The 20,817-nt window shown below is 42.5% G+C and overlaps 1 protein-coding gene across 1 annotated transcript in view; it reads right to left on the minus strand.

The window, feature by feature from the left end:
- LOC120057509 (teneurin-1-like) overlaps positions 1-20,817 on the minus strand; it is a 137,558-nt gene that overhangs the window by 4,383 nt on the left and 112,358 nt on the right. The window contains exons 22-29 of the mRNA XM_039006108.1: positions 16,881-17,035; positions 12,204-12,570; positions 11,289-11,799; positions 10,254-10,426; positions 9,245-9,480; positions 5,335-5,628; positions 4,815-5,205; positions 794-2,014 (exon numbers count right to left, since the gene is read on the minus strand). Coding sequence (XP_038862036.1) covers positions 794-2,014; positions 4,815-5,205; positions 5,335-5,628; positions 9,245-9,480; positions 10,254-10,426; positions 11,289-11,799; positions 12,204-12,570; positions 16,881-17,035 — 3,348 coding nt within the window. The remainder of the gene's footprint in view (positions 1-793; positions 2,015-4,814; positions 5,206-5,334; positions 5,629-9,244; positions 9,481-10,253; positions 10,427-11,288; positions 11,800-12,203; positions 12,571-16,880; positions 17,036-20,817) is intronic.

Genomic DNA, 20,817 nt, shown 5'->3' on the forward strand with positions numbered 1-20,817 from the left:
AGTTGGACCTTTTCGGGTTGAAGATGGGACTGAAACTCAACTCCCATCCTACTGCCAGTTTCTGGAACATTCTTTCTCCAATCAGTGGTACAGGAAGAAGTCCTCAGCATTCAGGAAGGCCATGATCTTTATGCAGGACAATGCTCCATCACATGCATCCAAGTACTCCACTGCTTGGCCTGCCAGCAAGGGCCTCAAAGATGCCAGAATAATGACCTGGCCCCCTTCCTCACCTGACTTAAATCCTATTGAGAACTTGTGGGCCCTTCTCAAACGTGAGATTTACAGTGAGGGAAGACAATACACCTCTTAACAGCATTTGGGAGGCTGTGGTTGCTGCTTCAGCGAAAGTTGATCATGAAACAGATCAAGAAACTGACAGACTCCATGAATGGAAGGCTCATGGCAGTTATTTAAAAGAAGGCTGGCTATATTGGTCACTGAATATTTTTGAAAGGCCAAAAATGTTATTTAATTGTCATTTTGTGTTACTTATTTGTTACACTTACTCAAAAAAAATTGAGAATTAACAAGTGAGTTGGGAGAAATTATTTTTGTAATTTAGTTGCCTAATAATTGTGCACACTTATATATTCCCCAGAGAAAGACAAAACTCACTTTTCCTTTGTTAAACATTCAGGTTTGAGGTTCAATAACATTTTGGATCGACTGAGAGCATTGTGTTTGTTCAACAATAAAAGTAATCCTGAGGAATATAATTTGCCTAATAATTATGCACGCAGTGTATATCTCCTAAGGAACATATAGTGGATCTCATCAACATTAATCTTACCTGTAGTGAACTTGGTGACATCCTGTAACTCTGCAACCGGGTAGTTGTTTTTGAAGGAGTAGAGGTTGAAAGGCTTGGGGTTGATGCTGAGCTCCGTCCACAGGTTATGGTTGGGAGTGGTCCACCTCCCGGCCACCACATCATAGTCCCTCCTCCCCAGGTGGACCAGCTTGGTCAGCGCGTCATAGAGACCGCCCTGGAACCCGATGATCAGCAGAAAGGAAGGGTTTGAGTCTTGGTAGATGTCTCCGTAAGGGGTGTAGAGCGTCTCCTTGACTATGTGTCCTTGGCTGCTGAAGATGGCCAGTGGCGTGCCAGAGTTATCACAGGCTACGTAGTACTCCTCCCCACTGCTCAGCTCCATGGCGATGAGGTGTCCCTGCAGGTCGTAGTAGAGCGAGGTGATCTCAGAGCTGGAGTGGTTGTACATGTGGGTCACCCTGGTGGGTTTGGTCAGGTCGGCATAGAAGTACTGCAGCTGCTGGCCGTCACTGGTCCTGCTGGCCACCCGCCTGCCCAGACCGTCATAGCGGTAGTGAACACTCCTCTCTGACACTTTGTCAAACGCTTTGGCAAGCAGCCCGTTGGAGTTGTAATCAAACATGACATTGCCCCGCAGGCGAAGAAAGCCATCTTCATCCATTTTGTACTGAATTTCTCCGAGTCGTGTTATGCGGTCTCGTAAGTCGTAGCGCAGCGGCGTTAGTCTGGCACTGTTGCCATGACTCAGTAAATTAATGTTGCCGTTGAGGTCGTAACTATAGCGCCACTGTGGCCTATCATTCACCGACACAGCCTGGAGCTGACTATCAGCATCATACTCGTATGAGTAGCGTGTTATATTGTTATCCACACCAATCCTGATGTCACAGATAGTGATGCGGCCCATGTTGTCATACTGCACTGTCATCCAGTAGGCAATAGACTTCAGGATCTCGTACTGGACCTCGATCACTTGTCCGTTGGCATTAAATATCTTAGTGTGCTTCATGATGTGTGTAGTGATCACTTGATTGAGGTCATAGTTTATGACACTGAATTTCCCAAACTGTTCAATTCTTCCTGACACATCAACATAACGGTAAAGGTCAATGGGAAGAGGGGTTTCATTAATCATGGCCTGCATGCTGGTGACCCGGAAGTTATTATAGCTGTAGTCAAATCTGGCATTCACCAGGCCCTCCACACTAAACCTGTAGATCTGTCTCCCAACCAGAGGACCTGTGGGGAGAATAATCACCATTATCCGTTAAAAAACAATGAAACGTCATATCTGAGTAATTATAAAATGTATGTTCATGACTCTAGCAGCTCTTCAAAGTTTGAAGCCATACATATCATCAATAGCAGAGCAGAGATGCCTGAAGACTACCAATACTAATCCAGGTTATCAAACTGCTTTGTTCACACCCATATGGGTTGCACATAATATTGCTTAGACTGAACTAACTAAAGCAGAATGAAAGACATTTTAATTACTTCTGTCCTTAGGAGATGAATATTACATGGTGATAGTATTATGTGACTGCAAATTAAGTTGGAGGCTGTTGACCTGTCATGCTTGAAATTGCAGATTGAATGACGAAGCAATTGAATGGCAGTTAATTCATGTGGGCTTATTCATTCTCCCAGTCAGCTCTGTAAAGGCCTCTAACAGCATGCTCAATACCTTCATTTGGATCTCAAAGCTGCTCAGGAACTCACAGAGCAACAAAAAAAAGGCCTACAGTCTGATACTTAGTGTAGGTGTGCACAAGGTTAATTAATTGTTATCTACACTATTGAAGTGATAAAGTGTGTAATCTATATAACATCAAAGTAAGTGAAATATAAGCAATTCGTTTTAATGAAGGTATACAGTACATACAACAACATTATCAAAAGTATGTGGACACCTGCTCGTCAAACATCTCATTCCAAAATCATGGGCAATAATATGGAGTTGGTCCCCCCTTTGCTGCTATAACAGCCTCCACTCTTCTGGGAAGGCTTTCCACTAAATGTTGGAAAATTGCTGCAGGGACTTGCTTCCATTCAGCCACAAGAGCATTAGTGAGGTCGGGCACTGACATTGGGCGATTAGGCCTGGCTCGCAGTCAGTGTTCCAATTCATCCCAAAGGTGTTCAATGGGGTTGAGGTCAGGGCTCTGTGCAGGCCAGTCAAGTTCTTCCACACTGATCTTGACAAACCATTTCTATATGGACCTGGCTTTGTGCACGGGGGCATTGTCATGCTGAAACAGGAAAGGGCCTTCCCCAAACTGTTGCCACGTAGTTGGAAGCACAGAATCGTCTATAATGTCATTGTATGCTGTAGCGTTAAGATTTTCCTTCACTGGAACTAAGGTGCCTAGCCCGAACCATGAAAAACAGCCCCAGACCATTATTCCTCCTCCACCAAACTTTACAGTTGGCACTATGCATTGTTGCAGGTAGCGTTATCCTGGCATCTGCCAAACCTAGATTCATCCATCGTACTGCCAGAAGGTGAAGGGTGATTCAAAGCGTTTCCACTGCTCGAGAGTCCAATGGCGGCGAGCTTTACACTGACGTTGCTTGCTGACTGACGTTGCTTCCAGAGGCAGTTTGGAACTCGGTAGTGAGTGTTGCAACCGACAGACAATTTTTACGCTCTAAGTGCTTCAGCACTCGGCGTTCACGTTCTGTGAGCTTGTGTGGCCTACCACTTCGCGGCTGAGTCATTGTTGCTCCTAGACGTTTCCACTTCACAATAACATCGCTTACAGCTGACTGGGGCAGCTCTAACAGGGCACAAATTTGATGAACTGACTTGTTGGAAAGGTGACATCCTACGAAGATGCCACGTTGAAAGTCACTGAGCTCTTCAGTACGGGCCATTCTACTGCCAATGTCCGTCTATGGAGATTGCATGGCTGTGTGCTCGATTTATACACCTGTCAGCAACGGGTGTGGCTGAAATAGCCGAATCAACTAATTTGAAGGGGTGTCCACCTACTTTTGGCAATGTAGTGTACACCATATCAAAACCAGCATGTAAAAGTCCATAATTGAGCCAGCCAAATCAACCAGCCAGGCTATATATTCTCAAGGATTCTCATTCATGCTCTCGTCTACCATCATCCCTCTCTCTCTGCTTTCAGCTTCAAATCAGACTTATTGTGGCCAGCCAGTGGAGGACCTGGGATGCTATTAAGAACATGTTCACGTCAATTCGTTAGAAGGAAATCGAGGTGGATTTGTGCAGGGGGCCTAGCATGGAGACTGGGAGAGACTGGCAGAGTCTGGTGACCCCCAACAGCGAGACATGTACATCTAAAAAAAGGACAGAATAGAAGTCTGTGAAGCTGAGGAAATTGCTCATCAGTGCACAGCAGCACTCCCAATCTCCATCTCTTCAGAATGGGTTCTGATTTGGTGCCCTATATAATCAGTGTGCCATTCCACATTGGCTTTATAGGGATTTCAAATCCCTACTGAGTTCTGGAGACATTCATGGATTTTGCTCCCAAAAATAGATTTAAACTTAGCAGACTGAATAGGATATATCATTCTCATGGGTTAATTATTGGGGCCATATGCCAGAGGATATATTTCAAGAGGTGCTAATAGTGTATTTCATGGTGGTATACTCAATCTCTCAAAGCAGACTTATATGTCAAACTTTAAGTCTAGTCTGACATAAAGCATTATCAGAATTGCTTATAGTGATTAGAGCTCACAATGAAGGATCATCTTCAGCTATGCCTAAAGGCCTCCTCATCTAATATAGCTTATATGGCTTATTGTCTTAAACTCCTGCAGAGGCACAACCATTTGTGGTTTTATTTCTTACATTAACCTGTCATAATACATTCCATTATTAAAATCAATAAGCTCCTTTATGGCATCCCAATCATTTAGAATCCATCTTATTATCTTCTTTTTGTTATGTGAGGATCATACTTTATTACTGAGGTTTAACCGGCTTGTCTTCGTTTGTATAGTAATTACATGCTATTCCCCATCCAGTTAGCTAGAAGGTTGGTCTGTATTGAGGTACCTGTCTGTCTGTAGCGGATGGTGCACATGAAGCCCTGGTTCATGAGGTGGATGGTCTTTACCCCCCCGGAGGTCTCCTCGTAGGTGTAGGTGACCAAGGTGGTGTCGTACAGGATCTCTGCCAGGCGGGACTGGCGGGTGTATCGGTAGAGGATACGGCGGCCCGTGCCCAGGTACAGAGTCTGGAGCAGACGGCCATCATGGCTGTAGTCCTGGATCACAGAGGCTCCGCTGTTGTCTGGAGGGCTGTAGGTGTTCCTGTAGTAGCCCACTGACAGCATAGACTGCAGGCTGTGACGCACCATACTGGGCATGGTCACAGACATCAGGTAGTCCGTGTGGTCATACTCAAAGGTGTACCGCCGCTGGCTGTGCAACAGCAGCATGACCGACTGCAGAACACACAAACAGAAGTAGATTAATGCTCTGAGCTACAGACTGCCACTTCATTCATATCCATACAGAGAACAAACTAAAACAATTTGTTCCGGATAAATCACGTCTAGCAAATAACTGAATACCTTCTCCAGAAAAGTGTAGCTCCATATCTTCCCATTGGTCCATGTCCTGGAGACCACCCTCCCATTCTCATACTCCAGTTTCTCTGACCAGTTGCCCCTCTGGATGCTGGTCACCAGGCCCGCTGGAGAGTAGGTCACATTCACCTCATTGTACTTGCTGCTGGGAGACCAGACGATGGGACGACCCATCTGGTCATAGAGGATCCGCAGGGTGAACTTGCGGTGGTCGTCATAGATCTTGCCTACTCGTGTGGCTTGGTTAAAGTCTATGGACAGCACGTTTCTGTTGTGAGCCTGGGGATGGTGAGAGACAAAAATTATAGGTGAGTGAGTGGTACAGTCGTTACTCCGAGTAACAAAACTAGATCTGTTGACTGGAAAACGGTTCTATCCCCGGAGATAAGAGTGATACAATCTATGTTATGTTTAAAAAACAGATCTGTGATGCTGATTCGACACCGAGCTTTAAAAGAATTTAGTGTGATGGTAAATTAGTGTTTTCACCATCACTAGAAATAGCGATTCAGACAGGCAGTAATGGAGCTGAATGTTCCCTATCTGCCTCAGCTCAACTAGAAATGGGCGATAAATGCTTTTATTTCATTTCATCCTAATTGGTAGGAGGAATAAGTCAAACATTCTGCAGTCTTTCCCTCGTTATCCTCCTTTCTCTGACAGTCATCATCATCGTATCTCCCTCTGTGCATGTTCTATGAAGTCTGGGATACAATTGATTTCCCAATTTCACTGTCTGAATCTAAAAATATTCCACCAAAAAGTTCTAGAGATCCATAATATTTGAGCAAGTCATGTCTATACAGTTGAAGTCAGAAGTTTACATACACCTTAGCCAAATACATTTAAACTCAGTTTTCACAATTCCTGACATTTAATCTTAGTAAACATTCCCTGTCTTAGGTCAGTTAGGATCACCACTTTATTTTAAGAATGTGAAATGTCAGAATAAAAGTAGAGAATTATTTATTTCAGCTTTTATTTCTTTCATCACATTCCCAGTGGGTCAGAGGTTTACATACACTCAATTAGTATTTGGTAGCATTGCCTTTAACTTGTTTAACTTGGGTCAAACGTTTTGGGTAGCCTTCCACAAGCTTCCCACAATAAATTGGGTGAATTTTGGCCCATTCCTCCTGACATGGCTATTGTAACTGAATCAGGTTTCTAGGGCTTTTTGCTCGCACACGCATTTTCAGTTCTGCCCACACATTTTCTACAGGATTGAGGTCAGGGCTTTGTGATGGCCACTCCAATACCTTGATTTTGTTGTCCTTAAGCCATTTTGCCACAACTTTTGAAGTATGCTTGGGGTCATTGTCCATTTGGAAGACTCATTTGCGACCAAGCTTTAACTTCCTGACTGATGTCTTGAGATGTTGCTTCAATATATCCACATAATTTTCCTCCCTCATGATGCCATCTATTTTGTGAAGTGCACCAGTCCCTCCTGCAGCAAAGCACCTCTACAACATGATGCTGCCACCCCCATGCTTCACGGTTGGAATGGTGTTCTTCGGCTTGCAAGCCCCCCCTTTTTCCTCCAAACATAACGATGGTCATTATAGCCAAACAGTTTTCTGGTCTGAAACAAAAATAGGACATTTCTCCAAAAAGTACAATCTTTGTCCCCATGTGCAGTTGCATACCGTAGTCTGGCTTTGTATGGCGGTTTAGGAGCAGTGGCTTCTTCTTTTCCCTGAGCGGCCTTTCAGTTTATGTCGATATAGGACTCGTTTTACTGTGGATATAGATACTTTTGTACAGGTTTCCTCCAGCATCTTCACAAGGTCCTTTGCTGTTGTTCTGGGATTGATTTGCACTTTTCGCACCAAAATACATTCATCTCTAGGAGACAGAACGAGTCTCCTTCCTGAGCGGTATGACAGCTGCGCAATCCCATGGTGTTTATACTTGCGTACTATTGTTTGTACAGATGAACGTGGTACCTTCATGCGTTTGGAAATTGCTCCCAAGGATGAACCAGACTTGTGGAGGGCTACAATTTTTTTTCTGAGGTCTTGGCTGATTTCTGTTGATTTTCCCATGATGTCAAGCAAAGAGGCACTGAGTTTGAAGGTAGGCCTTGAAATACATCCACAGGTACACCTCCAATTGACTCAAAATATGTCAATTAGCCTATCAGAAGCTTCTAAAGCCATGACATCATTTTCTGGAATTTTCCAAGCTGTTTAAATGCACAGTCAACTTAGTGTATGTAAACTTCTGACACACTGGAATTGTGATACAGTGAATTATAAGTGAAATAACCTCTGTAAACAATTGTTGGAAAAATTACTTGTGTCATGCACAAAGTAGATGTCCTAACCGACTTGCCAAAACTATAGTTAACAAGATATTTGTGGTGTGGTTGAAAAATAAGTTTTAATGACTCCAACCTAAGTGTATGTAAACTTCCGACTTCAACTGTACGTACAGTGCCTTCAGAAAGTTTTCACACCCCTTGACTTTTTCCACATTTTGTTGTTACAGCCAGAATTTAAAATTGATTAAATGTAGTTTTCGTCACTGGCTTACACACAATACCCCAGAACGTGAAAGTGGAATTAAGTTTATTTATTTTTTACTAATTAATTACAAATGAAAAGCTGTCTTGTGGCAAGCCTAAATAAATTCAGGAAGAATAAGTAGCATGGACTCACTCTGTGTGCAATAATAGTGTTTAACATTATTTTTGAATGACTACCTCATCTCTGTATGCCACACATACAATTATCTGTAAGGTCCCTTAGTCAAGCAGTGAATTTCAAACACAGGTTCAACCACAAAGACCAGGGAGGTTTTCCAATGCCTCGCAAAGAAGGTCACCTTTTGGTAGATGGGTAAAATAAAAATAAATCAAACATTGAATAAATCCATTTCAGTATGGTGAAGTTATTAATTACACTTTGGATGGTGTATCAATACACCCAGTCACTATAACGATATAGGCGTCCTTCCTAACTCAGTTGCCGTAGAGGAAGGAAACCACTCAGGGATTTCACTATTTCACTGAGGATGGATAATCAACATTGTAGTTACTCCACAATACTAACCTAAATGACAGTGAAAAGAAGGAAGTCTGAACAGAACAAATATTCCATCTTGTTTGCAATCAGGCACTAAAGTAAAACTGCAGAAAAACATGGCAAATAAATGTACTTTATGTCCTGAATACAAAGCATTCTGTTTGGAACAAATCCAACACAACACATCACTGAGTACCACTCTTCATATTTTCAATCATGGTGGTGGCTGCATCATGTTATGGGTAATGTCTGTCATCAGCAAGGACTAAGAAGTTTTTTAGGATAAAAAGAAACGGAATGGAGCTAAGCACAAGCAAAATCCTAGAGGAAAACCTGGTTCAGTCTGCTTTTCAACAGACACTTGGAGACAAATTCACCTTTCAGCAGGACAATAACCTACAACACAAGGCCAAATATACACTGAAGTTGATTACCAAGACGACATTTAATGTTCCTGAGTTGCCTAGTTACAGTTTTGACTTAAATTGGCTTGAAGATCTATTGCAAGACTTGAAAATGGGTGTCTAACAATGACCAACAACCAACTTTATAGAGCTTGAAGAATTTTAAAAAGAATAATGTGCAAATATTTACAAAAATGTGTTTTCACTTCGTCATTGTGTGTAGATGGGTGAGAAAAAAAGGGGTATGAATACTTTTTGAAGGCACTGTATATCTTCCATTTACCATGACCTATAGTGTTATGGAAGAGTCATCAAAGTCCCGTAGGGAGACAATCGTTCTGCTGTACTGTAAGTAACACCTTCAACACACTGTTGTATTGTACCACATGTAGACAGTCCTCCCACACAAAACATATGGTGAGGGGTATTGTGCTCACACAGTCTGTTCTGTCTCTTCCTTACCCTGAGCCTGCGTTCGTAGGCTGTGTAGTTCCCTTTCGCCTGGTCTCTTCTCTGCCTCCACTCGATGACGCTGTAAGCATTCTCGCCCGGAAGGGTGATGTTACACTTGCCCACTGTGGGGTTGACCACGCCCGCCGAGATGTGGGGTTCCGTGTTCAGGGTCACCTCCATGCCGCTGGCGAACGTCACCCACAGAGAGCCGTCCGAACTCACACGGTATGTGTTTTGAGCATGCTCTGTGTGGGGACATGGGACAGAGTAACAGAGAGTGAAGTGGGAGAGAGAGAGAGAGAGAGAGGTTAACTCATGCAGTACTACAACAGGGACAGTCAACTCATACTGCCACAGAAGACTGGTTACACTGTAGCCTACATACCCTAAATGGCAGCAGTCAGGGGGAAAAGTATTATAATTAAACTGACTGTTGAATATGCATATGGCTTTCAGTAATACCACTGTGTTATCTCTTCAATAAAATACATTAATAATATTATTCACCACTTTTATTGAAGAGATAACGGAATGGTATATTATTGCACGTGCCATGTGACATTTCATTGGTATCTCCTTGAGTCACTATATTTCTACAAACCACTTGTGTGTCTATGTGAGAACAGAGGTGTGACCGTGTGAAAGGAGATTGTGAGACATGGATTAAACTCAGCTCTCAGCAGCTCTCTCACTTCTCTCTTCTCTGCTGTTTGTAGGAAAGTCAGTGTTCACTTCCTCACCAACTCTTCACACCTTTGTCAGACCTGTCATCTCATTTTTATTTTAATGCTCTATTAAATAGCTGTTGGGCCGTCATTAAAACTGTTAACCTTGTAAAGGCATGCATGTGAACAATGCGTTAAGGAGACCGAAATAACTTAGATATAGAAAGGAATGCATTTGCTTCATCATTGCTGGTGACATGCCTGACTTCACATGGCCTCTCCCCAGTGACAGTGCGGCATGATAATGAAAAAAAAACGAGAGATGAGAAACTGACGCGAAACCTTACTACTACCTTGGCGTAATGTATAGATAGTGCTGGCAGCAGAGAAGTTTGTGGCTGTGATGAATTTCTCCCGATTTGAAGTGTCTGCTTCCACCCGCACTGATTTCTCCATATTGCCGTAGAAACTGCTGACCTCTCCCGTTGGCAAGGTGACATTGATGAGATGACCATCAGAATTATACCTGGTCAAGGACACACCCAGTCATATAACATCCTAACAAGGTCTGAAATGTGGGTCTTAAAATATTGTGACAACCTTGTATAGTAAAATGGAAACATTTACTGTGGATTCCAGAATATTCAAATTTTGGAAGGAGCTGAGCGCCTTCCTGTAGTTTCTTAGTTTCACCACTGGGTGACAGTATAACAATGCTGCTGGAACAAAGGAGCCAATGAGGTTTGACCTCCAACGGCAGTCACTGCAGGACACTGAGGACAGTGTTAGAATGGAGTTTGAGTGGATTTCGGCTTTTTCACAGGGACACAATAAAGGGGAGGTTGTATTGCCGATCAAACTAAATTAAAGGGAGGAAAATAAAGAGGCAGTGAAAAGGATTCTTTGCCCCTGACATCCGAACAGATTTTAAACCCAATGCGCCCCTGAACAAATCCCTCAAAATGCCTACGCAAACATTTTATATAATCACACTATTCCCACTTCTCTTTCAGGCTTTGATTCACCAACAAAAAGAAGACAATTTCCGCAGGCCAGCCTGTGGAATTGCCCCAATTAGAGAAAAACATAATTTAGGAAATAATCTTCTATTAGAAAATCCATTTATATTTCCTTTTTTTCCTGACAATCTTATTTATATACCTTTCAAATTTCACACATTCCAAACTATCTCTGAAAAACTGCAATACTGCAGCAAAATGTTACTGTATAATGGGAGTGTAGGTGGTGAAGCTCTTACAGCTTCACATAGAGGCAGACAGGAACAAGACTTTGGCTGTGATATGCAGGATGCTAATAGAGTATATTCTTAAGCATAATTGTCATTGACGTCAATAGACAGACGGGAAGAAGTGCTGCGGAATACTCACTGGTAGACCGTTGTCCAGGCAATCTCATTGCTCATAGTTGCCAGGAGACCTGAGTTGCCATGGTAGCTGATCTGCGCTAGGTCATGCGCCAGGGCGGAGACTTTCTTGAGGACGCCCCCGTTGCTGATAGTGAGCCAATAGACCTGACCCCCGGGCACCAGCAGCCAGAGGGGCACGCCATTGGCATCACGGCGCACGTGGACAGCGGTGTCGTCGCTGGAGACCACGGCGCTCACGTCGCCCTCTCCTGAGTAGGTGAAGTTATAGACGTAGTCTCCGGTGACCAGGCTGCGGGTGTGGAGGTGGGTGCCGTTCACGCTGAACAGATAGAGCTCCTGGTCCACCACAGAGGTGATCTCATACATGCTGTTCTGGTTGAGCTGGGGCCTGTTGGGGGACAGGGCCCTGATACGGATGTTCCCCAGGTCTGAGATGTACAGAGTCCCGTTAGGGGAAACAGCCAGGGAGGAGGGAGCCTTCAGCTTGGCATCACGGGCATATCCACCATCGCCTGTGGAAAAAGGACAATGCAGAGATTGAGCACTCAACCAGCTAAGGTAGAATACATTGAAAAACGATTTATCTATTTATACTTTATTGAATAATAATGTGGTGTTTGACAAGTTGCGATGTCAAATAAAATGTATATGAATAATACAACATCATAGACAAACTGAGAAGTGTTGAGCAAAAGCAAAATAAAGTTGCAGTTCATCCCAGCCCTCTACTGAGCTATTTCACACATTAAAGTATGTTTGTTTTGTCAAGCTAGACTGATGCCACCATAAACATCATGCGGGCGGGTTACAATAGTTCCAAATCATTGCATGTCCATCCAGAGAGCCTCTCCACAGGTCTCTGATAGACTGCTGAAGTTAGTCTGAGGCATAATGGTGTTCACAACAGGGGACCCACCGGAGAAGCAGTCACAGTTGGGGTCGATCTTGCAGTCACACTCAGTGGGCGCCCCGGCCACCACAGAGATCTCCCCGTTGGTGGTGACCTGCTGGATGCGGTTGATCTTCCTCTCGTCCGTCTCGGCGATGTAGAGTGTGCCCTGGTGGGAAACTGCGATTGCTTTGGCTGCCTCCAGGGTGGAGTGGACAGCTGCCTTGCTGACCAGGTAGTGGTCGATCCCAGGGACCTGGCAGTGGATGGGCCGGCCCGCCACGATCCTCACCTGGCTGCTCTCTGACACCTGGATCACTATGTTGTTGTCCAGGATGTACAGGGAGTTGTCCATGGGGTTGACAGCCAGGTAGGTGGGCCATTCTAGACGAACCTAGAGCAGGGAAACAGTTTAACAAGTGTACATAGATGGGTGCCACAAAGTTTCTCCTGAAACATTTCCTTTACAGTTTTTCCACTGTCTTTGATGATCTAAATTATATTATATTGTAATGAATATTATGCAATGTTATGTAAAAGAAGTAGTCAGAATAGCACAGACAGTGCCTTCAGAAAGTATTCACACCCCTTGACTTTTTCCAGATTTTGTTGTGTTACAAAGTGGGATTAAAATTGATTTGTCTGTTTTTTTTAACGATCTACACAAAATAATCTGTAATGTTGAAGTGGAAGAAAAATTCTAACATTTGTAAAATATTTATAAAAAACACTGATTAGATAAGTATTCAACCCCCTGATCAATAGATGCTAGAATCCCCTTTGGCAGAGATTACAGCTGTGAGTCTTTCTGGGTAAATCTCTAAGAGCTTTCCACACCTGAATTGTGCAATATTTGCCCATTATTCTTTTCAGAATTCTTCAACTGTCAAATTGGTTGTTGATTATTGCTATACAACCATTTTCAGGTCTTGCCATAGGTTTTTAAGCAGATTTAAGTCAAAACTGCAACTCGGCCATTCAGAAACATTCACTGTCTTCTTGGTAACTCCAGTGTAGAATTGGCCTTGTGTTTTAGGTTATTGTCCTGCTGAAAGGTGAATTCATCTCCCAGTGTCTGGTGTAAAGCAGACTGAATCTGTGGTTGAAATTCCCTGCTCGACTGAGGGACCTTACAGATAATTGTATATGTGGGGTACAGAGATGAGGTAGTCAGTCAAAAATCATGTCAAACACTATTATTGCACACAGTGAGCATGTGACTTGTTAAGCACATTTTTACTCCTGAAGTTATTTCGGCTTGCCATAACAAAGGGGTTGAATACTTATTGACTCAAGACATTTCAGCTTTTCATTTTTTATTAATTTGTAAACATTTCGAAAGCATAATTCCACTTTGACATTATGGGGTATTGTGTGTAGGCCAGTGACATTTTTTTCTCTCAATTTAATCCATTTTAAATGTGGAAAAAGTCAAGGGGTGTGAATTATTTCTGAAGGCACTCTACGCTGTGTAGACTTCTTTGGCAAAGTCTGTCAGTGTCATACATTCAGCAATGTCAAATAGAGGACATATTGTGAAAGCCCTATAATAGCATGTGACTATTATACAATTGTACAAGTGGTAATGTAACTAAAATCATTTTTGTACGTGTGCTCACACTGTGTTCCCCTGAGACTCAGCTCAGGACACACATTTCAAATAAAAAGCTCCAAGGTACAGTTCACTAAGCGTGAGTGGGATACTTAAGGGTGCTGGACAGTCCTAATAAAGAAATGTGCCCATATAATCACCCCTGTGTTTAATCGGATCATGAAAAACCATTCTTCCACCACAAATAATGGGTGCAAAGTGTTCCTGCACAATAGGGGTGAATGATTCAGATTGGTGGAGGATAAAATGAGTTGCCATCTCACCTTCAAGCACTCTGAGATGATCTGATGAAAGGGACTGTATTAATGCAAGTCAATTGTGCGTGAATGAAAGGAATCTGTTCAGGAATAATTTGACACTTCTCTACACTGGTAACAAAATATACTGACAGCATAGTGTCCACGCATTCAAATTGGAGGTGAGTTTTCCCACTGCAGCCATCGTTTCGAAGCACATCTGTTGTGAGAGAAGCCTGGCAGCTCTCCTCCAAAAACAACGCTAATTGACATCATGCATTTTTCTCTCCTGCATTTGAAAAAAGAAAATCCATGCAACCTGCTCCACCTAAAAGCTGTGATATGCTTGCATTTTGTTTGCCTGAAAATCTGGAATAGTGTGATAGGTTCTGTCATATAATACACTATCACTGAACTTTTCCATTATTTCAATTCACTTTGTACCCACACAATGCTAATCTGTTTACAGTGACTCAATACAACTCTTTCCTCACCCTTATAAATAAAGCGCTTTATTATTCACTTGCAGGGGTCTCATTTGCTAGGGGAGGGGAACCAGAGAGTTATGCCTTATTGCACTGTAAAAGCCTGGAGTGGTGGATTGAATGGAGTATTGGACTCCCTTTGTTTCTTAGATCTCTCCAGCCTTCTATTGTTTTCAGAATGGCTTGGGGGAGAAACACATTGCTCTTGAGATGAGACAGTGTTTATCTTCCAGTGTGATTCAACAACTAAATAACTCTCATTTGCCTCCTGCACAGAAATCAGCTTTGGTCCAATCTGGGGTCACAGTTTAAAGTATTTGTTGGGCTGTGCATGCTGAGAGGCCTTAGGCCTTGCACACACCAACAAATATGCATGGAGAATTCTGGAGAAAAGGGAATACCATTGCCCAACCTATATATAAACCACCACCACACATCATATTAAAAATGGCCAACTCACTGCAATACTGGCCATTACTTTGATTCGAGGCTGTGGTCTGATAGTTTGGACATCTGATTGTATCACAGTAGAACATCAAGCTTTGCATGTGAGATATCCGAGGAGGAGGGAGAGCGCCAACTTGCAAATTAGCATCTTGAGGATGAAGTTGCTTGAAATCACTCCACTGCATAATACATCCGCGTAAAAGGGCTCATTCAGAAAACCAACAAAAGGAATTGTCAGAAAATGAAAGCCAGGAACGCAAAGCCTGAAACATGGACAGTAAAAAGAATAGCTGTATGCAAGATATCATCTGAATTTCAAGCATTTAATTTAATGCTTCGTCATGCTGCTTCTCAAATGTCAAATGTCTATGGGAATAATAGGGAGTGTCAATGACCGGATTATTGTGATGCAAAATAGGCTTTCTTTCTCACAAGCATACAGTATCCTCCTATATACAGGTTTAATTGAGACGGTACAGTATGCAATGTCCCTGTTGCCTCTCTCTACAGCATCACAATCTCAGACTCAGATCATGCGAATGCTCTGGAGGAAACCCACACCCATTATGATCTAATATAGTTTTGTCGCTTTTCATGAGCGCTTTGATGGGTTCATCAGCACGTGATCCAGCCCAGTGATGCGCATGGATAATCATTCTACAGGAGTAGCATTCTACAGGAGTAAATCTGGGCATAAGAGGAGAATTGCGTGCTTCTTATGTGATAAGCCCTTATGGGGGCACAGCAGTTAATTTCCCTGTTCCCTATTCAGAGCTGTGCAACCCGCTCAGATGTGGGTCAATGTGCTGTGTTGCTGTGAAGAAGAGAGAGAGAGATAAAAGGGTAGCGAGAGAGCTGTACACTCTTAGAAAAAAAGGTGCTATCTAGAACCTAAAAGGGTTCTTTGGCTGTCCCCATACGAGAACCCTTTGAAGACCTTGTTTTTGTTCTAAGTAGAACCATTTTGGTTCCAGGTAGAACCATTTTCAGTTTCATGTAGAACCCTTTCTACAGAGGGTTCTACATGAAACCCAAAAGGGATTTACCTGGAAACAAAAAGGATTCTCCTATGGGGACAGCTGAAGAACCCTTTTGGAACCCTTTTTTCTAAGAGTGTAGAGGAAGAGGGGTAGAGAGATAAAGAGAGAGTCTGTAGAGAGAGTGTGACTGTAGGGCATATATCTGCAGCCCTCTCTGAAGGTTAGCCAGCCTCAGCATTTTTACAACTTTTGGTGAGAACTTAATAAGGTGGTTTCCTATGGCAAGGTCCGGGGGGCTGAGAATAATTGCTCTCTGAGTCAGGGTGCATCCCGTGCTGGTCTGGGCCTCAGCTGCCCGTGAGAGCAGAGACAGAAGCAAGAATATAATTCACCATTGAGAGGGAGCATTCAGGGGCTGAGGCCAGTTAATCATGGCGGGAACGTCTCAAAGGAAATGTCCTCTATCAGGACTCTCCATTTTTATAGGTCAGATAGATATATAAGATCTGTCTATTTTTTTCTTTCTTTTTTTATAAACCTCTTGGACATTAAAGTCTAATTGCTGATCACTAATATCAGTTTTAATGCTTTGATGACTGATTGACGACTTAAACTCTGTTACTTATAGATGACTGCATATAGGTTCAAATGGAACTGTTGCATGATTAGATCCTTGGAACTAAAGGAGGATATACATATTAGATAAGGGGTATAGAATAGCTTTTGAAATACCATTCTGTCTGTTTAGTTTACCAGTACTGCTCTAAGTAAACGTCGGGCTTGGAAAACCTGACATTCCTAGCTCTGTGTGTGTGTGTGTGTGTGTGTGTGTGTGTGTGTGTGTGTGTGTGTGTGTGTGTGTGTGTGTGTGTGTGTGTGTGTGTGTGTGTGTGTGTGTGTGTGTGTGTGTGTGTGTGTGTGTATTAGCCGTCTAGCCATCTCACCTGTGAAATATCCATGCGGGCGTCACAGCTTAACGGTTGAGTGGACATCAAGCCGTTGGAACCAATGACAGTTGATATCACTCCTTTCCCATTGATCTTGCGAATCATGGTTCCATCAACAAAGTAGACAAATCCTTGCTTGTCCACTGCAATCCCTGTCGGAGGGGAAGGAGAGACAATTCATTACTGCACAGCTCAGTATCAAAGAAACAGCAGTAAAATGTTGTTTGAATGTTCAGTTAGATGTCTAAACAGGGTTGTCATAGAGTAGATGTGATTATAATGACAATATTAGAAGTTTGATATTACATTCACGGTCAAGAGACCAGTCAGGTGACACAGGCTGTTTATGATAATCATATAGGTATATTATTACTGAACTCCCTTTAAAGGAAGATGATGAAATACTGTATGTCATCGTAACCCTCTCATTCATTCCTTATTGGACAATACACATATAGTGTAGCCTACATTACACCAGGGTTTCCCAAACTTTTTGCCCTGGCACTACACAGCTGATTCAAATAATCAAAGCTTGATGATGAGTTGGTTGTTTGAATCCGTTATGTAGTGCTAGGGTAAAAACCAAAAGGTGCACCCAGGAGGGGGCCCAGGACTGAGTTTGGGAAACCCTTCATTAGACAACAGTGAGTCTGAAGCATGTTTGTTCAAAGAGTGATCCTTCATGGTAGAGTGAGGAGCATGCGACTACTTTTATCCCCGTCATCAGCCCCCTTCTCCCCACAGAGATGGGTGCTGCATGATAATACAGCCAATTCATTTCATCAAGTGTCTGGGTATTATCAGATGAGATTTGCACTGCAAGTTGGGAGCCTCTAGAGTTCACAAAGCAATGCAGATTCCAGATCACATGCTGCTGCTGGCTTCTCTAACGTTCTCCGATCCCAATGAATGAAGCAGCTTTAATCGTCTTAGAGGAGCTTACATCCTTAAAACCAATTCTAACATTTCAGTTTGAAAGAGGTTCAAGGCAACGATTTGGCTAGTTGCAGTATGCATGGAGCAGCATCTTCTTATTGTGTTCATTGAAAAAGATGACAAAATAGTCAACACAGCAACAGTGGATGATAGCCTACGGAGTCCCTTCTCTGCGAATGAAAAGATGTGGTCTGAGTAAAATGTTAATAAATAGAAGTATATGCTTTTGAGGTTTCAAAGGGTGTAATGAAGCTAGCGTTTTTAACACACTGACCAGTGCCAAAAAAAGAAAATGTATGTAATAAATAATACATTTCAATATGGTTTCATTCTTTGCCATAACTACTGCCTGATATACACTACCGGTCAAAAGTTTTAGAACACCTACTCATTCAAGGGTTTTCCTTAATTTTTTACTATTTACTGCATTGTAGAATAATAGTGAAGACATCAAAACTATGAAATAACACATATGGAATCATGTAGTAACCAAAAAAGTGTTAAACAATTCAAAATATATTTGAGATTTGAGATTCTTCAAATAGCCACCCTTTGCCTTGATGACAGCTTTGCACACTCTACATATACACTGTACGGTGTAGGTTTTCAACTAAGACCGTCAACGTAGACTTGGGAGCTGAAAAGAACAGCTGTGTGACATGCAACTGTGGAATTACACACCAGCACAATGTTTGTGCATTTCATGTTTAATCAGGAATGAACAATTCTGAGGTACAGTGCAGTAAATGGATTGCCATGGAGAGGCCTTGGAAATCCTATAGAATGGACTTCTTTACTTTGTCCATGTGAACAATCAGACAACACAATTCTGCCATTGATCCTTGTACCCAGGGGCGCAAATTCTGAAATTGTATTTTTGCCACCCCAGTTTTATCATTGGAATGTGATACAAAACGAGGCAACGGTGTGCTTTAGGACCATGTGGACGCTTTCGAGCGGTCGGGTAGGCTGTTTGAGTGTTTATCTGACTGGATCAAATCACATTTAAAATAATGCCCCCCCACTTCTAAAACCAAAGGTGCGTCCCTGCTTGTACCACTCAAGGTCAGGTTGAGATATCCTGTCGAGTCAGTCACTTAGTAAGCCTAGTGGGCTGAATGGCATCACGTTGGCTGCTTCTCTGGGACTAGCCTTGGACCTATTGGCTTTGTGTCCATGTCCACACAGTGTTTACATCAGGGCTGGCCAGCCAACTCGTCTAGGGGCGCTGTATGTCTGTCTGCTGCCAGTTATCTCTCATTCAGCCACTGGTCAGGGCCAGAGAAACCAGGAGAGTAGACTCACTCATCTGACCAATCAATGATGAAACCAATCAATTAATAGTAATTTATTTCAACATAGTGTACATAAGATGATACTGAGATCCTACAGATACTGTGTGTGGTTAAGCTTTCCTGGAAAATCTTAATAATCTATTCGAGCAGTCTGAACAAACGCTGCACATGACAACATTATATCCTCAAATATGCAATGATTGGTAGGCTAATTTCGTTTAAGACACAGAGATACTGAGGAATATATTTTTAACTGATTGCCAGACATGTGCCCATGAATAATAGAAATCCAAATGCATAATTTGAAAAATATATATATATTTTTCAACCAAAATACTCACAAGTTCGAACAACATCGGTGTCAATACTGCTTGTTTACAGACATACCTCATCATTGAGCTTAATTGCATGACATATCACCCTCATCATTTAGTTAATTATGCATGATGTGGGATGATAAGTGTTCCCCTCATACCCTTCAGAGTGTCCCAAATAACAGAGATAGTACTGAAATAGAGAGCAGAGCAGAAACCCCCCATGGTAAGCAAAACACTCCTAAATTAATAAGATGAAAAACATGTTTCAACTTATTCGTTTGGTCTAATTAAAATTCCAAAATACAAAACAGCTCAATGTAAATATCTGTAACCTTGGGGGTGAAGCTGTTAATACGCTGAGCAACATGTTTACTTCTTGGATCTGAGGATTAGTTCCAGTCTTACAGGCAGGAACGCTGGGTTGAAGCAGATCTAATCACGTCTTTTAATTTGAGGGATACTGTTGATGGAATTATTGACCACTACTACCTCAGACTGCCGTCTTCTCCAGTTTCCACATATTGAGAGAAACATGAGGATTACACAAGTCGGAGGATTTCTACTGTGTCCAATATGTCAAGCTCTCCTATACTGTAGTAGACCTAATGTATTGTAGTTGTTAGGCTTATAATATAGTCATAATGAAATACATTAAAAACATCATTTAAAATGCAAAAATACATGTTCTATGGTAGTTATATGATACCTATGTATATGAGAGGTCTAAAAGTAGCACTAAATAGATGAATTGTCCAGAGATGATTGATTAAGCCCTCTGTAAATTAATCATGTCTAGGTTACCTCATTGAATCCCCCAACCCCCAAACATTGGCCTGGTGAGGTACAGTCACTGCTGAACGAGAGAGACCAAATAATTGATGGCACAGACAAAATAATACTACTTCAGATGCCAGTAGTACAAAGCTATTACCCTGGGTATCATGTAAAATTTCACAGCACAAGCTTAGGTGGATGCCCTGGGGAAAAGGTAGGAAATGAGATGATAAATTGACCAGTCACCAGGTCTGACCCAGCATTAATACCTTGCCCAATGTATTTAATAAAATAAAGAAGGGAAAACATTAATTTTGAGGAGAAGCTCTTGACCCTTATCCATCCCTGGTCCCTGCCACTGGGGCGAGGAGATGCATATCCAGGGCAGCCTAGTCTGGGCAGTGCTGGGTGGGGGAAGCCGCCTGCTTTGGATGATTGGGTGCCTGGTGTCACTCCCTGGCTTCCACAGCCAGTTGCTCCACATCAGAGAGACTGATCTGTGGGTTCTGCCTGATCGTACATGTGTTTACAGATGACTGCTCCTGCCACTTTCACGCACGCCTCCTCATTAAAGAGGCACTGGCGGCCTCTATGCCGTCTCACACTGATAAC

Source organism: Salvelinus namaycush, chromosome 12 (genome assembly GCF_016432855.1).
Source record: "Salvelinus namaycush isolate Seneca chromosome 12, SaNama_1.0, whole genome shotgun sequence".
Classification (NCBI taxonomy): domain Eukaryota; kingdom Metazoa; phylum Chordata; class Actinopteri; order Salmoniformes; family Salmonidae; genus Salvelinus; species Salvelinus namaycush.